The 19035-nt window shown below is 37.2% G+C and overlaps 1 protein-coding gene across 1 annotated transcript; it reads left to right on the forward strand.

Annotated features, from left to right (window-relative positions):
* The first annotated feature begins 388 nt into the window (after positions 1-388).
* LOC127880316 (leucine-rich repeat and fibronectin type-III domain-containing protein 5-like) lies at positions 389-5604 on the forward strand. Its single transcript, XM_052427689.1, has one exon. It carries the CDS (start codon positions 547-549, stop codon positions 2104-2106), a length of 1560 nt encoding a protein of 519 aa, XP_052283649.1. The 5' UTR covers positions 389-546; the 3' UTR covers positions 2107-5604.
* The last annotated feature ends 13431 nt before the right edge of the window (positions 5605-19035 follow it).

Raw genomic sequence — 19035 nt, forward strand, 5'->3', positions numbered from 1 at the left:
ATATCTTCTTGCTGTATATAATTGATACACTATGCTAAAAAAGTATACCTTAAACACAGCAGTTATCAATAAAATATTTATTTTTTTTATTTTATTTTATCGGTACTTTAAGTTTTATTCCAAATATGATACACATTTAATGTTATCATGAACGCACACTTCGATCAAAGGCACTTGCTGCTACAGGTAAGAAGTAAGAAGGTATACAAGAAGTTATTCTATAGCGGTGTTTCTTAACTCGACGATAATTTGCTGCCTTCAAACGCCCCGCCTCATCGTATCTTTATCAGCTGTGATTGACAAACCACGTGACGAATTCAGTTATCGAAACATACATTTAAAAGTTTGGCTGAACTTTCCGCCTTAATTATTAATCCGTCTGTGAAATCGTTCCGACGTATTATGAGAAAAAAATAGGATAGAACGTTACAAAATTACATATAAAAGTATATTGTGTATCATACGAAATACAAGTACGAGTATCAGTGTAACATTGCTTGTTTAAGTCTAGAAAAACAACACTCAGTTTAGGTAACCAACATTAAAATGAGGTATAATGTATTGATAGTTCTGTTGATATTTCAACAGGTTTGCTTCGTCAAAGCGCAGACCTGTAAGACAAAGGCGAATATGGCTCGTGAAAACGCGGCAATTTGTGATAGCCTTGGATTAACCTCAATCCCTTCGTTACAAAGTTTTGGTGCAACGCCAATCAAGTATTTATCCATCACGGGAGACGCTAAGAACTTGAACAACATCCCGAGGATAGGCAGGAATGATTTCCAAGGAGCCTCTGCTGTAACCAGTTTAGCGATATCGTGGAGTCAGATCCGGTCACTCGAAGACGAAGCGTTCGCGGAAATGCCTGGTTTGAAAACACTGGTTCTCTCTGACAATGAGCTGCAGAGTCTTTCCGCCGCTACCTTCTCTGGTATACTGAATTTAAGAGAATTGGATCTATCAGGAAACAAACACTGCACATTTGACGAGACTGTGTTCGAACACATTCCCAACATAACCGTTCTTGTTATGGGCGACATGAACCTTCAAACGCTGAAGGCAACCTTCTTCGACAGTCTTGAGTCACTACGTGTTCTTAAACTATATTCAAACAACATCAAAACCGTTCCGGAAAACCTCATTGTAAATCTGGCCAGCTTGGAATCACTGGATCTTTCATCAAATCAACTGCAAACCGTTCCTGTACAGTGGAAACCGAAGTTATTAACGATGACACAGGTTCATTTGGCAGAAAACCCTCTGCAATGTAACTGTTTGTTGTCATGGTTGCGAGAAATGCCTAGTCACTTTGTACACAGCGCACTTGATTCGAGTTCGGTAGTTTGTAATGGTCCACAGAAGTTGCGCTACGCTTCCTTTGTTAATGTTCCCGACAAAGACTTTCTCTGTATTCCTCCAAAGGTTCTGCGCTGCGAGCAAACCATATATTCCGTTGACATCAATCAGCCACTATCAATCTCCTGCGAGTACGACGGTGATCCTGTACCGGAAATCAAGTGGACGAGACCGGATGGACATGAGTATAACGGTCGAAACACATCGGAAGGAGCGTATGAAGTGACACAGAATGGAACTCTTATAGTGAACGGAGTAACGATGAGTGACTATGGCGATTGGAAAGTAATGGCTTACAACAAAACAGCGTCTGATGAGATGTCAATTACCGTGCACGTTATCACCACGACAACCTCGACATCGACAACGACAACTACGACAACGACAACTACGACCACAACACCAAAACCGACAACAACCCTGCTCACAACACCAACAACAAAACCTCAAACAGCAAAGACGCAAACCTTAACATCAACAACTACCTCCGCACTTCCCAAACTCACAACGGCCGTACAACTAATGACAACGCAAGCGCAAACCCTCTCAGTGGCGACGGATGCGACGAAACCTGTTGAAGCAAAACGCGAGAAAGAGAAGGAGACTGTGAACTGGATACTGCTGGTGGCGGCGGCGGCGGCAGGAGGAACGGTGGTTGGAGTCATCTGCACCATAATCATGTGCTGCAAAAAGAAACACGAGGCCAACGAAAGAAATCAAGTGGAACCATTTGAATTGGAAATTTATTAGAAAATAATAACTTTTTGTTTTAAAAAATGATTAGAATTCGCAGTGACTGCAAAACTCAAAGAATTTTGTTTAATTTTATGGGATAAAGTGATATCTACGTTATGACTATGTTTAATCATGCATGGTTTTGCTATTAAAAGATATTGCGAAGCTGCACAGTACAAGCTATCCAGAACGGAAGCATAACAAGAATTTTGTGCTACTAACTTTGTGAAGACGTTTCAACATTAGATGAACACGTTAAACGTTAATGCAAAAAATAAAGTGTCATCAAGCATTAATTAAAGCAAATGTTGTAAAGGACAGGCCCAAGGCCCATATCGTTCGGCGAATGTAGCAATTAGAACAGTAAAATTTGGAATATGGACAAGTTGTCTTTTATCGATATAAAAATATTAAAAAATTAATAAAATATTTATCACATTTCAGTTATTAAGTGACCATAATGAAACAAATGCCGAATGAACATTGGCTTCATTTTACAAAACTAACATAGTTATTTGTTTCAGATAATTCTTCTGTAATTATTTTGCCTCTCTAAACACGATGTCTTATTGTTAGGAAAAACTAATTATATATAAATAAAAAGAAAAACATTAATTAATTAAGAAGCGTATTATAAGTTTTGAACACGTTCTACAATTTTTATGTTTAATAAGTTCACTTGCAACTTTTGAAGTAGCATAATTTGTTGGTGATCTTGTTACTTTAGTTGACATTTTTGTACTTGCTTGCTAATTTATAGTATATTTACTCCATCTTATTTATTTGTTTTTACTATTTATTTGATTTGTTATACTTCGTAAACGCATGTGTGTTAATTGTTGATGTACTTCTATTTTATTCGTTCGAAATTACTTAATTAACGTCACAGAAACTTTTTTAATGTTTTTACGCTTGAAAGAAATTAAAGCCGCCAAACATATTCACTTGATTATGACAGTTTTAAATGAAACACGAAAGAAACATATGAGCCGTGCTTTGTGAAAAGAGGGTTTAATGCATGTGCGTAAAGTGTCGTCCCAGACCTATGCAGTCCGCACAGGCTAATCAGAGCCGAAATTTTCCGCCTAAACTGAATTTTTGCTAATTAGAGACTTTCTTTAAACAGAAATATCATAAAAGCAGAAAGTGTGGTCCCTTATTAGCATGTGCGGACTGCACAGGCTAATCTGGGACGACACTTTACGCACATGCAGTTAACCCCCTTTTCACAGAGAACGGCTCATATAATTTCTATCATCAAGCCTCTGGCATCGGTTAATTAATTCAGGCTGTTCTGATATCAGTATAACGCAACCTAATTTTTGAAATCATATGAAATTAATGCAATTTGGCGATTCTTATTATTTATTTTCAATATTTTTTCTTACAAAGTATCTTGTGGTAATCTGATATACATCGAATGAAATTACCTTTCATTCGTAATTTGATAAAATAGTTACAAAACAAACGTCGATTTTTTCTCAACAAAACCATTAAAAAAAACTGTCAACTGAAAGAACAGCACAGAGAATAAGACATTTTCGCCTTTTGCATTTAATAATTAAACGCAAACTAAGGTAACTTTCTTTATAATAGTTTACGTCTAAATTTAACCCAAGAAGCACCGTTTAAAGTTGGTGAACATCGGGCCTTTCATACTATACCCGCTCTTCGTTAGTGGTATAAGTAGACTGAAATAGACTTCGTAAATAGAGCCAACTGCAATTAAAACTACATTATCAAAGTATTTCTCGACCGAGTGTTATGTGAGTGACTGTTCCATTCTCATTATCTCTTCCAATTGCTTATAAATGTTTACACAGAAATTTAGCTTCTATAAATGTGTACTTGCTCTTTTTGAGTGCTTAAATACTTGAATGATTTCGCTAAACGATTGCTTAAAGAAACGTACAATTTGGAAGTAATAGACGCCGATAAATGCATCGAACGCTGTAGGAACACAGATATTCTATCGCCCTTTCCAATGGAATCTCACACATTTTATTTTTAAGAGGCAAGATAGATCTCCATCAATCATTAAAATACTAGATATGTTGAAACTGAATTATTGAACTGCTTAAATATTTTTTTATTAATATGTTATTTTGCTTTACATTAAGTACATATAAAAACAAATGAAATGAAGCTTGTAATCCTATCGAAAAGTTATAAATGTTGAGAAAATATCTAATAATTGATCAAAACTGTTGAGACAATATTTGTATGTAAATAACATCTTCCTTATTTGCGTTCTATTATATAGTATTTTTTTCCAATATAGTTCACATGTTTATTTCTGGTACATAGATGTGAAGCGATTGTTGGGACACATGCTAAGCACTATAATTAGACATTTTTATATTTTTGTAATTCAGTATTTTACAATAACAGATGATAGCATGCCCTTTAAAGACAGCGTATTTCAGAAGTTAAAAAATATGTTTAGGTAAATGCAGGTGTCCTTAGTATATGGTCGGTAGTAAATATATATTTATCATCATTACGTGTATTTTATTATGCTTCCGTTTTGCTCGCCGATATAATGTAAACGTATCATATAATTGTTTGTTGTTGCAATTTGTGTTAGTTAACATAACAGGTGACCTCATTAGTACTAAAATATTATAATACGATATATACGTATAATAGAATAATTCATTCATTATCCCGCAGGTTTATGCATCTTTGATTTTTTTTTAATAAGTTTTGTTGAAGTATGTTAGAAATTATATATACATCACTACAATAGAGAGGTGTGAAGTTTTTAAGTATCTAGCCCTCAACGAAGTGACTCGTACACCGAGTGTGACGTGGCTGACTTAAAATATATTAAAATATCATTAATATAGGCATACATTCTCTTTTTTTTAGAATTTATTGGAGTTTACGTCGAAACTAGTTAAAAAAATTCATGACTTTATTTACCATACTAAGCACATCTTTGATTCTGTAGAAAATAACTAAATGGTAAATTATTCAACAGTTTATTTTAATGTTCAGTGATTTGAATTCTATTTTCCAATATACTTAACTAGCACCCTTAAATGTGTAATTTTGAAATGCCTTCTGTTAAATGTTGGTTTTAAGATTTATATAAGTTTTTGTTTTTTTTTATTATTGATCTTATAAGCGTTTGCTATGCACGGGTGCAAATAATTGTTGACCAGTATTAATGCTGCTTTTTACATAAGTTATTATTACAGTGTGTTTTAGTTAATTCAACAAAACATGCGTAAATAAAGGTATATTAATTAAGTTCATATTGAAAGAAGTAAAGTGTTTTATTATACAATAATCAGGTGTTAATTGTCAGGAAAAGATACTAGAATTGGCATGTAAATAATAGACTTTTGCTTTTTGACTTGCTCATACACTGTGCTATTTACTAATATGTTACCTGTCTTAATTAAAAAATACTTTTTTTGAAAGGCGAAAGATATTGATTATCGGTTGTATCGCCATTGTTTGTTCTGTATCTCATGTTATCGAAATATTCTTGTTAATCTGTTTACGTTTCGAAATAAATCATCTATCACGAAAAATGTGTTAATTTTCTTGTTTTACTGCAATCTGACACGTACACATGTAATTTCATAAACAAACAAAATGTTCTGAATGAGAACGCCATAAGATGTTACGTAAAAAACTATCATACGATCAATATTAGTTTATTGTTACCGAATACACTGTATGCACTTAGAGTTTTCAGCTTAATTGCATGCATTGTATATGTTATTTCAGTTGGGAGAGCACTCGTACTGATAACCGGACAGGCGGCTAGCTTTTTTCACGCACTGCTGTCATATAAGCCATAAGGCATGCGCAGTTGTGATAAACAGTAAACACACCGTGCCATGGTGTCAAATGTTCGTCGCCACGTATAACTATGTACACAGCCTATAGAAGCTTTGACACGTGGTACACGTTGACTCGTACGTACTTAACCCTTTGCATGCTGGGAAATTTGTCGTCTGCTAATTTGTCGTCTGCTAAATTTCTAAAATTAGCATTTTCTTCCAATTTTTTTTTCGAAATACTATCAGAATAGCAAACAGTTTGGATCCTGATGAGACGCCACGTTCTGTGGCGTCTCATCTGGATCCAATCTGTTTGCAAAGGCCTTCAAAATTCGGTTCCAGCACTAAAAGAGTTAAATGTTAAATAAACAAAGAAGAACTCCGGTTGCATCAGCAGATGATTATTCTTATCATAAATCAAAAGTCTTCTATTTGAGGAAAGTGAACAAAAGGACAAATATTGGAAAACATGACAAACCACAAGACAAAAGATAACACCAATGAATAAGAAAGGGATCAGCGCCTTAGACGGGCCATTGGAAAGCGTAGCATGGAAGTTTTAATACCCGTTGATGGGCGCCTAAACCTCACACTGTACCCCCAATTCATTTCTAAAACGTTGAAGTTTAAATAATATTAAACTTAGTGGCATCAACATTCAATGGAAACTGCGGTAAAAGAGAATACGGGTTAATAAGGTTCGAGGAAATTTCAGTTAACATGCTAATCAACGCCCTAGAACAGTTTCTTTCCGAGTCACATTGAAAAAAAAAGTATAAGCCACACCCCGTCTTTAAACAATCATCTTTAGAGCTAAAGTTAAAGCACATAAAGCTTATAAATGCAAAATCTGAATAGTGGAAATAGTCAAACGTTAAGGACAACAGTTTCTTTCCAAAACGTGATTCACCAATGCATGACCATAGTGAGAACGATATATTTTCATGTGTAAAATACCATTAATAATGCCATTGAAAGAAAACAAGACTTGTTTAGGAAAAGACATCGACTGATGCATTTTTTTTACTGAAGTCAGTGGTTATGGTAAACTGCTAATTGAATAAACTTTGCATGGATGCTGAGGAGAAGTGCACAGAATCTTTTCAATTCTAGTCAGGAGTGTCGCTCAATTCTCAAAATAAAAGCTTACATTTGTGCGTAGCAGAGAGCTTTACTAAAACAATTACATACAGGTAACATTTGCATAGTTTTTATTCAAATCTTGAGAAAAGATATAAACAAAAGGCGAAAAAATATGACAATTTTTGTTAAAGGATCGATCGAATCCAATGCAATATACCATTTGCATATGTAGACGTCGGAGTTGCGTTTGGTTACTTGCCCTTTTTGAACTCGCATTAAATAATGACACTACAATATAAGGATATGTGCACTTGTTTTCTTAACTTCAATGTATACTCGCCCCATATCCTCATTAGCACATTAGTGTAGGTATGTAAGTGTAAGATGATGTATCGACACAAACTTTAACAAAAAGTTATCTGCAGCTGACATCTGTATTTGCAATCCAACGCCAACAGTGTAATTTTTGGCAGAAGTAAATTACACAGTGTATGTAGTTTAACTGTAATTTCGCAATAAAAAATATCAAGAAAACCAATGAGAGTTGTCAAAATTTTTTTTTTATATATTATGGTTGAGAATATCATTCAGCCAACGAATAAAGATTTGTTCATTAAGACGACATACGTATAGAAACCACATGCATAAAAAAGATAGGTTAACCTGCAAATACAAGTCATTTGCGGCCATAAGTATTCGAGTTAAGATATTTCTGTGTGTATTGCACGAAATGGCCATGTGTGTGTGATATATACGAACGTCTACGATAACAAATACCTGATATAAACCAGTGGAACCCCTGAGTTAAACAAGAACATGAACTGAGATAAAATTAGTCCGAATGCTGAGCCAGCGTAAGCTTTCGATTTGATAGATATCCAATTAAAGGGCAAATTTACTTAACATTTGAACAAGCTGAAAGTGAACAATGGAGCCCCGATAGGTATATAGACCCGTACATTATGCCAGACAATAGGATCCACAATGGGGGTCGGTGTATCAATTGAAGCCAGCAAATCCGTGGATAGATGACACCAGATAACGGAATCCCCATCAGAATTGGGGAAACAAATACCGTTTCAGTGTGGTATTTACTACGTTAAGGAGTCTTTTCAAGGACTACGTGTTCGTTAAATTAATTCTCACAGCATATCACGATTTTTTTACGTTGCAATTCCTTGTTTGGAATGTATTCTAATGGCGTAGAAATTTATAGACTTTTGTCACATTTTCTTCATTTGAAATAGACATACGAGTGATTTACGCACATTCGGTTAAATAGTATCTTAATGCTGCATATGTAGATTTGTAAAACGTCACGTAATATATATCTTTGTGGGCTTTTGTTGTCTGCCCATACACCGCATGCGTGTGTATTATTATTCCATTATCAACATTTTTTCAACCCCGGTAGCTTAAATTGAATGCATTGTTAGAAGATTTACAGTGGTAACCAAGAACGGAATTTTCTAAGTTAACATGTATCAAATAAATGTATGCGACACGTATCCTGTTTTTGCTGTTTTCAAATGAAATATATCAATTATTCCTAAACTTGAGCTATCACCGAATATGATATAATACCCCTATATAAAGCTTTTAATATAGTTGTTAAAGTTATAAATTACATGCTGTATATTGACCGACAATAACAGTCGAGGTAAGAGTAAAACCTAATTCTGGACGGTAGCGTGGTGTTTATTGACCGACAGTAAAAGGCGAGGTAAGAGTAAAACCTATTACTGGACGGTAGCGTACTGTATATTGACCGACAGTAACAGTCGAGGCAAGAGTTAAACCTATTCCTGGACGGAAGCGTGCTGTATATTGACGGCCATTAACAGTCGAGGTAACAGTAAAACCTATTCCTGGACGGTAGCGTGCTGTATATTGACCGACATTAACAGTCGAGGTAAGAGTAAAAACCTATTCCTGGACGGCAGCGTGCTTTATATTGACCGACAGAAACAGTCGAGGTAACAGTAGCGGATCCGTGGTCTAGTGGTAACACACTGGCTTCACAATCCAGAGATCGCTGGTTCGATCCCCCGCTGCACCTAACCTACTAACTCGTCTTTCGCATGAGACGTTAAACCGATGTGCAGTGTACTAGGTGCTATACACCGGGCACTAAAAGACCCAGGGTCACCTCTGGAACGGGGTGTCTCCTGTATCTTGCACTATCCCCCGTAACCAACTAACAAGTCTTTCTAGGGGCGATGGCCATATGGGAGACAATCCCGGTGCACTCGATTAAAAACAAAAACAACAACAGTCGAGGTAATAGTAAAAACCTATTCCTGGACGGTAGCGTGCTGTATATTAACCGATATTAACAGTCGAGGTAAGAGTTAAACCTATTACTTAACGGTAGCTTACTATATATTGACTAACTTACTATATATTGACCGACAGTAACAGTCGAGGTTAGAGTAAAACCTTGTCCTGGACGGTAGCGTGCTGTATATTGACCGACATTAACAGTGGAGGTAACAGTAAAACCTAGTCCTGGACGGTAGCGTGCTGTATATTGACTGACAGTTACAGTCGAGGTAACAGTAAAATTTATTCCTGGACGGAAGCGTGCTTTATATTGACGGAAATTTACAGTAGAGGTTAAAGTAAAACCTACTCCTGGAAGGTAGCGTGCTGTATATTGACCGACAGTAACAGTCGAGGTAAGAGTAAACCCTAGTCCTGGACGGTAGCGTGCTGCATATTGACCGACATTAACAGCAGAGGTAAGAGTAAAACCTATTCCTGGACGGTAGCGTGCTGATTTTGACGGATATTAACAGTCGAGGTAAGAGTAAAACCTAGTCCTGGACGGCAGCGTGCTTGTATATTGACCGATATTAACAGGCGAGGTAATAATAAAACCTAGTCCTAGATGGTAGCGTGCTGTATAATGACCGACAGTAACAGTCGAGGTAAGAGTAAAACCTAGACCTGGACGGTAGCGTGCTGTATATTGACGGACATTAAAAGTCGAGGTAAGAGTAAAACCTATTCCTGGACGGTAGCGAGCTGTATATTGACCTATATTAACAGGCGAGGTAAGAGTAAAACCTATTCCTGGACGGTAGCGTGCTGTATATTGACCGACATTAACAGGCGAGGAAAGAGTAAAACCCATTCCTGGACGATAGTGTGCTGTATATTGACCGACATTAACAGGCGAGGTAAGAGTAAAACCTATTCATGGAAGGTAGCGTGCTGCATATTGACCGACATTAACAGTCGAGGTAAGAGTAAAACCTAGTCCTGGACAGTAGCGTGCTGTATATTGACGGACATTAACAGTCGAGGTAAGAGTAAAACCTAGTCCTGGACGGTAGCGAGCTGTATATTGACCTACATTAACAGTCGAGGTAAGAGTAAAACCTATTCCTGGACGGCAGCGTGCTGTATATTGACCGACATTAACAGGCGAGGTAAGAGTAAAACCTATTCCTGGACGGTAGCGTGCTGTAAAATGACCGACAGTAACAGTCGAGGTAAGAGTAAAACCTAGTCCTGGACGGTAGCGTGGTGTATATTGACGGACATTAACAGGCGAGGTAAGAGTAAAACCTATTCCTGAACGGATTCGTGCTGTATATTGACCGACATTAACAGTCGAGGTAAGAGTAAATCCTAGTCCTGGACATTAGCGTGCTGTATATAATCCGAAATTAACAGTCGAGGTAAGAGTAAAACCTATTCCTTAACGGTAACTTACTATATATTGACTAACTTACTATATATAGCGTGCTGTATATTGACGGACATTAACATTCGATGTAAAAATAAAACCTATTCCTGGACGGTAGCGTGCTGTATATTGACTGACAGTAACAGTCGAGGTAAGAGTAAAACCTATTCCTGGACGGTAGCGTGCTGTATATTGACCGACAGTAACAGTCGAGGTAAGAGTAAACCCTAGTCCTGGACGGTAGCGTGCTGCATATTGACCGACATTAACAGCAGAGGTAAGAGTTAAACCTATTCCTGGACGGTAGCGTGCTGATTTTGACGGATATTAACAGTCGAGGTAAGAGTAAAACCTAGTCCTGGACGGCAGCGTGCTTGTATATTGACCGATATTAACAGGCGAGGTAATAATAAAACCTAGTCCTAGATGGTAGCGTGCTGTATAATGACCGACAGTAACAGTCGAGGTAAGAGTAAAACCTAGACCTGGACGGTAGCGTGCTGTATATTGACGGACATTAAAAGTCGAGGTAAGAGTAAAACCTATTCCTGGACGGTAGCGAGCTGTATATTGACCTATATTAACAGGCGAGGTAAGAGTAAAACCTATTCCTGGACGGTAGCGTGCTGTATATTGACCGACATTAACAGGCGAGGAAAGAGTAAAACCTATTCCTGGACGATAGTGTGCTGTATATTGACCGACATTAACAGGCGAGGTAAGAGTAAAACCTATTCATGGAAGGTAGCGTGCTGCATATTGACCGACATTAACAGTCGAGGTAAGAGTAAAACGTAGTCCTGGACAGTAGCGTGCTGTATATTGACGGACATTAACAGTCGAGGTAAGAGTAAAACCTAGTCCTGGACGGTAGCGAGCTGTATATTGACCTACATTAACAGTCGAGGTAAGAGTAAAACCTATTCCTGGACGGCAGCGTGCTGTATATTGACCGACATTAACAGGCGAGGTAAGAGTAAAACCTATTCCTGGACGGTAGCGTGCTGTAAAATGACCGACAGTAACAGTCGAGGTAAGAGTAAAACCTAGTCCTGGACGGTAGCGTGGTGTATATTGACGGACATTAACAGGCGAGGTAAGAGTAAAACCTATTCCTGAACGGATTCGTGCTGTATATTGACCGACATTAACAGTCGAGGTAAGAGTAAATCCTAGTCCTGGACATTAGCGTGCTGTATATAATCCGAAATTAACAGTCGAGGTAAGAGTAAAACCTATTCCTTAACGGTAACTTACTATATATTGACTAACTTACTATATATAGCGTGCTGTATATTGACGGACATTAACATTCGATGTAAAAATAAAACCTATTCCTGGACGGTAGCGTGCTGTATATTGACTGACAGTAACAGTCGAGGTAAGAGTAAAACCTATTCCTGGACGGTAGCGTGCTGTTTATTGACCGACAGTAACAGTCGAGGTTAGAGTAAAACCTTGTCCTGGACGGTAGCGTTCTGTATATTGATCAATAGTAACAGTCGAGGTAAGATTAACACCTATTCCTGGACGGTAGCGTGCTGTATATTGACTGACATAAACAGTCGCGGTAACAGTAAAACCTAGTCCTGGACGGTAGCGTGCTGTATATTGACCGACAATTACAGTCGAGGAAAGAGTAAAATCTATTCCTGGACGGTAGCGTGCTTTATATAGAAGGACAGTTACAGTCGAGGTATGAGTAAAAGTTACTGTAAAACATACTCCTGGACGGTAGCGTGATGTATATTGACCGACAGTAACAGTCGAGGTAAGAGTAAACCCTAGTCCTGGACGGTAGCGTGCTGTATATTGACCGACAGTAACAGTCGAGGTAAGAGTAAACCCTATTCCTTGACGGTAGCGTGCAGTATATTGACGGACATTAACAGTCGAGGTAAGAGTAAAACCTATTCCTGGACGGTAGCGTGCTGATTTTGACGAATATTAACAGTCGAGTAAGAGTTAAACCTATTCCTGGACGGTAGCGTGCTGTATATTTGCGGACATGAACAGTCGAGGACACAGGTAAGAGTAAAACCTATTCTTGGACGGTAGCGTGCTGTATATTGACCGACATTAACAGTCGAGGAAAGAGTTATTCCTAGTCCTGGACGGTAGCGTGCTGTATACTGACCGACATTAACAGTCGAGGAAAGAGTAAAACCTACTCCTGGACGGTAGCGTGCTGTATAATGACCGACAGTTTCAGTCGAGGTAAGAGTAAACCCTATTCCTGGACTGTAGCGTGCTGCATATTGGCCGACATTAACAGACGAGGTAAGAGTAAAACCTATTCCTTGACGGTAGCGTGCTGTATATTGACTGACAGAAACAGTCGAGGTAAAAGTAAAACCTAGTCCTGGACGGTAGCGTGCTGTATATTACGGATATCAACAGTCGAGGTAAGAGTAAAACCTAGTCCTGGACGGGAGCGTGCTGTATATTGACGGACATTAACATTCGATGTAAAAATAAAACCTATTCCTGGACGGTAGTGTGCTGTATATTGACTGACAGTTACAGTCGAGGTAAGAGTAAAACCTATTCCTGGACGGTAGCGTGCTGTTTATTGACCGACAGTAACAGTCGAGGTAAGAGTAAAACCTATTCCTGGACGGTAGCGAGGTGTATATTGACCGACATTAACAGGCGAGGTAAGAGTTAAGCCTTGTCCTGGTCGGTAGCGTGCTGTATATTGACCGACAGTAACAGTCGAGGTAAGAGTAAAACCTAGTCCTGGACGGTAGCGTGCTGTATATTGACCTACAGTAACAGTCGAGGTAAGAGTAAAACCTATACCTGGACGGTAGCGTGCTGTATATTGACGGACATTAACAGACGAGGTAAGAGTAAAACCTATTCCTGGATGGTAGTGTGCTGTATATTGACCGACAGTAACAGTCGAGGTAAGAGTAAATCCTATTCCTGGACGGTAGCGTGCAGTATATTGACCGACAGTAACAGTCGAGGTAAGCGTAAAACCTAGTCCTGGGCGGTGGCGTGCTGTATATTGACCGAGAGTGAGTCGAGGTAAGAGTAAAACCTATTCCTGTACGGTAGCGTGCTGTATATTGATCGACATTAACAGTCGAGGTAAGAGTAAAACCTATCCATGGACGGTAGCGTGCTGTATATTGACGGACAGTAACAGTCGAGGTAAGATTTAATCCAAGTCCTGGACGGTAGCGTGCTGTATATTGACCGACAGTAACAGTCGAGGTAAGAGTAAAACCTAGTCCTGGACGGTAGCGTGCTGTATATTGACCGACAGTAACAGTCGAGGTAAGAGTAAAACCTAGTCCTGGACGGTAACGTGCTGTAAATTGACCGACAGTAACAGTCGAGGTAAGAGTAAAACCTATTCCTAGACGGTAGCGTGCTGTATATTGACGGACATTAATAGTCGAGGTAAGAGTAAAACCTATTCCTGGATGGTAGCGTGCAGAATATTGACGGACATAAATAGTCGAGGTAAGAGTAAAAATTAGTCCTGGACGGTAGCCGCATGTAGTTCATGTTTAATACATTGCCTCATAAAGGTGTCTCTTTTTTATTTTAAAAACCCTTCCACGAATGTTAATTGTAAAGGTACACCAAATATTTTTACAAGGAAACTTTTTTAACCATGACAGCAAGTCGACCATTTTATTCTTTTTATCGGAAGTCGTCTGTTTTGTCAAAAATGTCGAACAATGCACTATCCCCATCACGCGTGTAACGCCCGGACAAAGTGGCCTAATTAATGACGGCTATGAAATAATATGTTACACCACACCACAAACATGAGTTGATAATTCAACATAGAAACAAAACAGGTAGTAGAAGTAGTAGTAGTAATAGTAGTAGTAGTAGTAGTAGTAGTAGTAGTAGTAGTAGTAGTAGTAGTAGTAGTAAAGTAGTAGTAGTACTACTAGTAGTACTAGTAGTAGTATTTGTTGTTGTAGTAGTAGCAGTAGCAGCAGCAGCAGAAGTAGTAAAACAAACGGCCGATTGTAAAAAACATTATCAATTTTTCTATATAAATGTATCAGTACAATGCTGTCCGATAACCTAGCGCATTTAATTAAGGGTTTATTGGTTTAAAAACATGTTCTTTTATAAATTGACGATATAAAATCGAAATTTATTATGAAAATAAGAAGTACGAGTGCACAAAAATATCTGATTAATTCAGTGAAGAACTGTCCGATTTGATTTCAAAACAAACATGACTCGCCTCATTTTCAAACTATCCGGTAATCTTGCGCACTTGGTGTAATGACCTCATTTAGGCAAAATTGAAGACATATGGTGTCCAATAAGTGACAAACAACATTCAAGAAAATTATTGAAAAAATCAGTATGTTAAACCATCCAAATGTGGTTTGAGGTAAGAATATACTAAATAGTTTCCCTATATAATTAAATGTAAAAGCGAAAACTTTAAGCAAAAATAAATGCAACATTTTGCAAATAGAGACCCCCATAACCATACCTTTTCTTACAGGCCATTCTAAGCGGAATCGATTTATGCAATAAAAAAGTTATGTCATGTTCAATGCAAGAAAGAACTTGACACAAATTAAAATCGACTGTTTTTGCAACTTTTATTTTTCGGCCGTTTCTTAGTGGAATGTAACCTTTTTCAGTGCAAGGTTTACGACACTCTGGATCAGCCTATCTTACGGAGGAATCCGAGATAGCCGATGTATCACGATTGGGTTTACGATAGTCTTCATGTTTATCATATTTCAGGGATTCAGTCGTGAACACCTATTCATGCCTTACCATTATCTCCGAAAGATAACACCCGAATAATAGTAAAAAGTGTAAAACATGCCTTTCTGTCAACTATGATATTTTTTAAGAGAGTACAGCACCTACATGAACCGGTTATTTAGTATACTGTAACCTTGACAGAATGGCGGGAAATGATGACAATGTTATCTGATGCGATATATTTTCCACGTACCGGTAGTTCACAACAAAGATATTAAAACAGTAGTTCTAACACCATGCAAACATTTGAATTTTAAAACGATTTTCGTGACACAGATGAGTAACGAGAAATTCTCAGGTTACTTTCTAGTCGCCAAACTGTGATTTTCGCCGTTCAATCGGTTCCTTGAATGCTTATGAGGGCGGGGTTTACTGACGACAATATTTTTTCATTGACGTCGGTCAATGAAGTAAGCGTTTAACGCAGATAGATAAACAAATAATTACAGTTTCGCCCTTTGCGTAATATAAAACGGTAATTAATACAGTACACTGAAGAAATCGGGCATCATCCTCACGCATTTTTACTGTACACAATAGTTACTTATGAAAAGTTTAGAGCAAAATGTGTGCAATTGAATCCTTGTTGCGGGTAAGTTGTGAAAACAATAACATTATTAGCTCAGTTGAATTATCCGAAGGGATATTAAAAATTATAACTCTCTGATTATACTCCTTTAATTGACGTTTCGGCATAATGCCTTTATCAAAACATTGGAAATTATATGTTAACTACATTTTTACGTCTTTTGACTGCACAATTTAAATAACAAAGAAAAATGTTTTTAAACGTCAAATGACGTTGTACATGATGACGTCATAAATGGCGTTATATAAAATGGCGCCAAAAAAATGTAAAAATTCGCCAAAAATGAAATGACGTTAAACACTTACATATTGTATCTTAATCCTATGTTAAATGTGTGCTTTATATATTTAATAAATTGATATTTTACAATAAAATAATCATCATCATATGTAATTATAATCTACCTTAACTTATTATCATAAATTAAATAGGGTAAACTTATTTAATGACTCTTATTATTTCAATCCATATCTATGTATAATATTCAAATGATATTTGATTAAATAATCATATATACTTGCTATTCTATATATCATATACACATTATGGACAAGATAAATTGCATAAAGTACTATTAGTTTTACATCCATTTATGTTGATGATTAATATCAAATGTTTTTCACATATATTTTTTACAAGATAGTTTCCCGTAGCAGGACATCAAGTTGATTTTTTGTATTTAGTCCATTTGGTGATTGCGTTTGAAACTTCTTTATAAATTCCAATTCTTTAATAAGTCTGTAATAATGGGAACTGTCTCTTATTTGTGTTAACACTGATACACCCATATCCTGCACTCTGTGGCCTGCACCATTGAAATGTTCTGAGATTGGTTTCTCTCTTCGTAGTCGCACGTCAGCCTCGTGTTCTTTGGCACGTTCCTTTAATGATCTGCTCGTCTCTCCGACGTATGCCATCTTTTGGCATTTAATACAAAATATACCGTACACCAAGTTATAAATGTTACAGTTCTGTTTTATTGCTTCGTTTGGAATGTCACTTTTTGGGTTGTTATGAAAACCTCTTGTCAACATTTTACAGACTATACAATTAGTCTTACACGATTGTGGTATTAGTTGAAAACGTTTGTTTATTTCTTTGTTTGTTTTTCCATGAACTAAAATGTCACCGATATTCCTATCTCGTCTGTATGCAACTATTGGTACGTCTGGGAATATATTTTTCATTCTGTCTGATTTATATAGTTTGTCTGTATGTTTTCGAATTATTGAGTGGATATTTGGAAGGTTGTTTGAATAAGTTATAGCTAGTGGTACTCTCTTGTTGGCTGTTTTATTTGTTTCTTTCTTCTTAAGTAAGTCTTTCCTATTTAAATTATCAACTCGGGATAGCTCATGGTTTACAAATTTATTTGGATATCCTCTTTTTTGTAGATTCTGTTTTAGTTCTTTTTTACGATGTCTGTATTTGTTTTCGTCAGAACATATTCTTTTTAAACGTATTCCTAATCCATAGGGTATTGCTTTCTTCACATTTGTTGGATGGTCTGAGTCATATTGGACATATTGATGTTTATCAGTGGGCTTTGAGTATAAATCAGTTGTTATTTTATTATCTTCTAGTTGAATTTTTGTGTCTAAGAAATCTATCTGTGCTGTGTTCCATCTTAATTCTACTTTGATGTTTTCATGTATTTTGTTAGCATAGTCGAAAAATTTCATGAGTTCGTCAATTCCATGTGTCCATAGTCCAAACCCATCATCTATGAAACGTTTATAGAATATTGGTTGTTTATTGTATTCAGATAATTGTTCATCCCATTTTCTCATGTAACAACAGGCATAATTTCTCCCAAGTTTCGATCCAATAGCTACTCCCTCTTTTTGTCTGTATTCTTGTCCACAAAATTCGATCACATTATTTTCTAAAACAGTTTCAATCATTTCAATCACCGCTTCAGTGTTGATGGTCTTAGTACAGCGTTCATTTAAAGCTTGTTTGCACGCCTCTAGGCCCTCTTTCTTTGGAATCGATGGGTATAACTTGACAACATCAAAACAGTATAAGATAATTCCTTCTGGTAATGGTGTAGTTATTTCCCTCTCTATAGCGTTTAAAAATGCTGTGGTGTCTCTTATATAGCTTGGTGTTTCTATAACATAGGTTTCTAGCTCCTTTTCTGCTACCTCTGCCATTCTTTCAGTACTTGTTCCAATGCCATTTACGATTGTTCTATACGGGTTGCCTTTTTTATGTATTTTTGGATTTCCTTTAAGTTTCCCTCTTGATGGATATTTTGGTATCAAGTATTGTTGTAATTTCTTTGAGATAATGCCGTTTTTAAATAGTTTATTTGCTAGTTGCTTCACCTTTGTGTTTGCATTGTCAAGTCCATTCCCATTAGTTTTTTCATATGATGTGCTGTCATTAAGTTATTAACAGGCGAGGTAAGAGTAAAACCTATTCATGGAAGGTAGCGTGCTGCATATTGACCGACATTAACAGTCGAGGTAAGAGTAAAACCTAGTCCTGGACAGTAGCGTGCTGTATATTGACGGACATTAACAGTCGAGGTAAGAGTAAAACCTAGTCCTGGACGGTAGCGAGCTGTATATTGACCTACATTAACAGTCGAGGTAAGAGTAAAACCTATTCCTGGACGGCAGCGTGCTGTATATTGACCGATATTAACAGGCGAGGTAAGAGTAAAACCTATTCCTGGACGGTAGCGTGCTGTAAAATGACCGACAGTAACAGTCGAGGTAAGAGTAAAACCTAGTCCTGGACGGTAGCGTGGTGTATATTGACGGACATTAACAGGCGAGGTAAGAGTAAAACCTATTCCTGAACGGATTCGTGCTGTATATTGACCGACATTAACAGTCGAGGTAAGAGTAAATCCTAGTCCTGGACATTAGCGTGCTGTATATAATCCGAAATTAACAGTCGAGGTAAGAGTAAAACCTATTCCTTATCGGTAACTTACTATATATTGACTAACTTACTATATATAGCGTGCTGTATATTGACGGACATTAACATTCGATGTAAAAATAAAA

The sequence above is a fragment of the Dreissena polymorpha genome, chromosome 4 (assembly GCF_020536995.1).
Source record: "Dreissena polymorpha isolate Duluth1 chromosome 4, UMN_Dpol_1.0, whole genome shotgun sequence".
In the NCBI taxonomy this organism is placed as follows: domain Eukaryota; kingdom Metazoa; phylum Mollusca; class Bivalvia; order Myida; family Dreissenidae; genus Dreissena; species Dreissena polymorpha.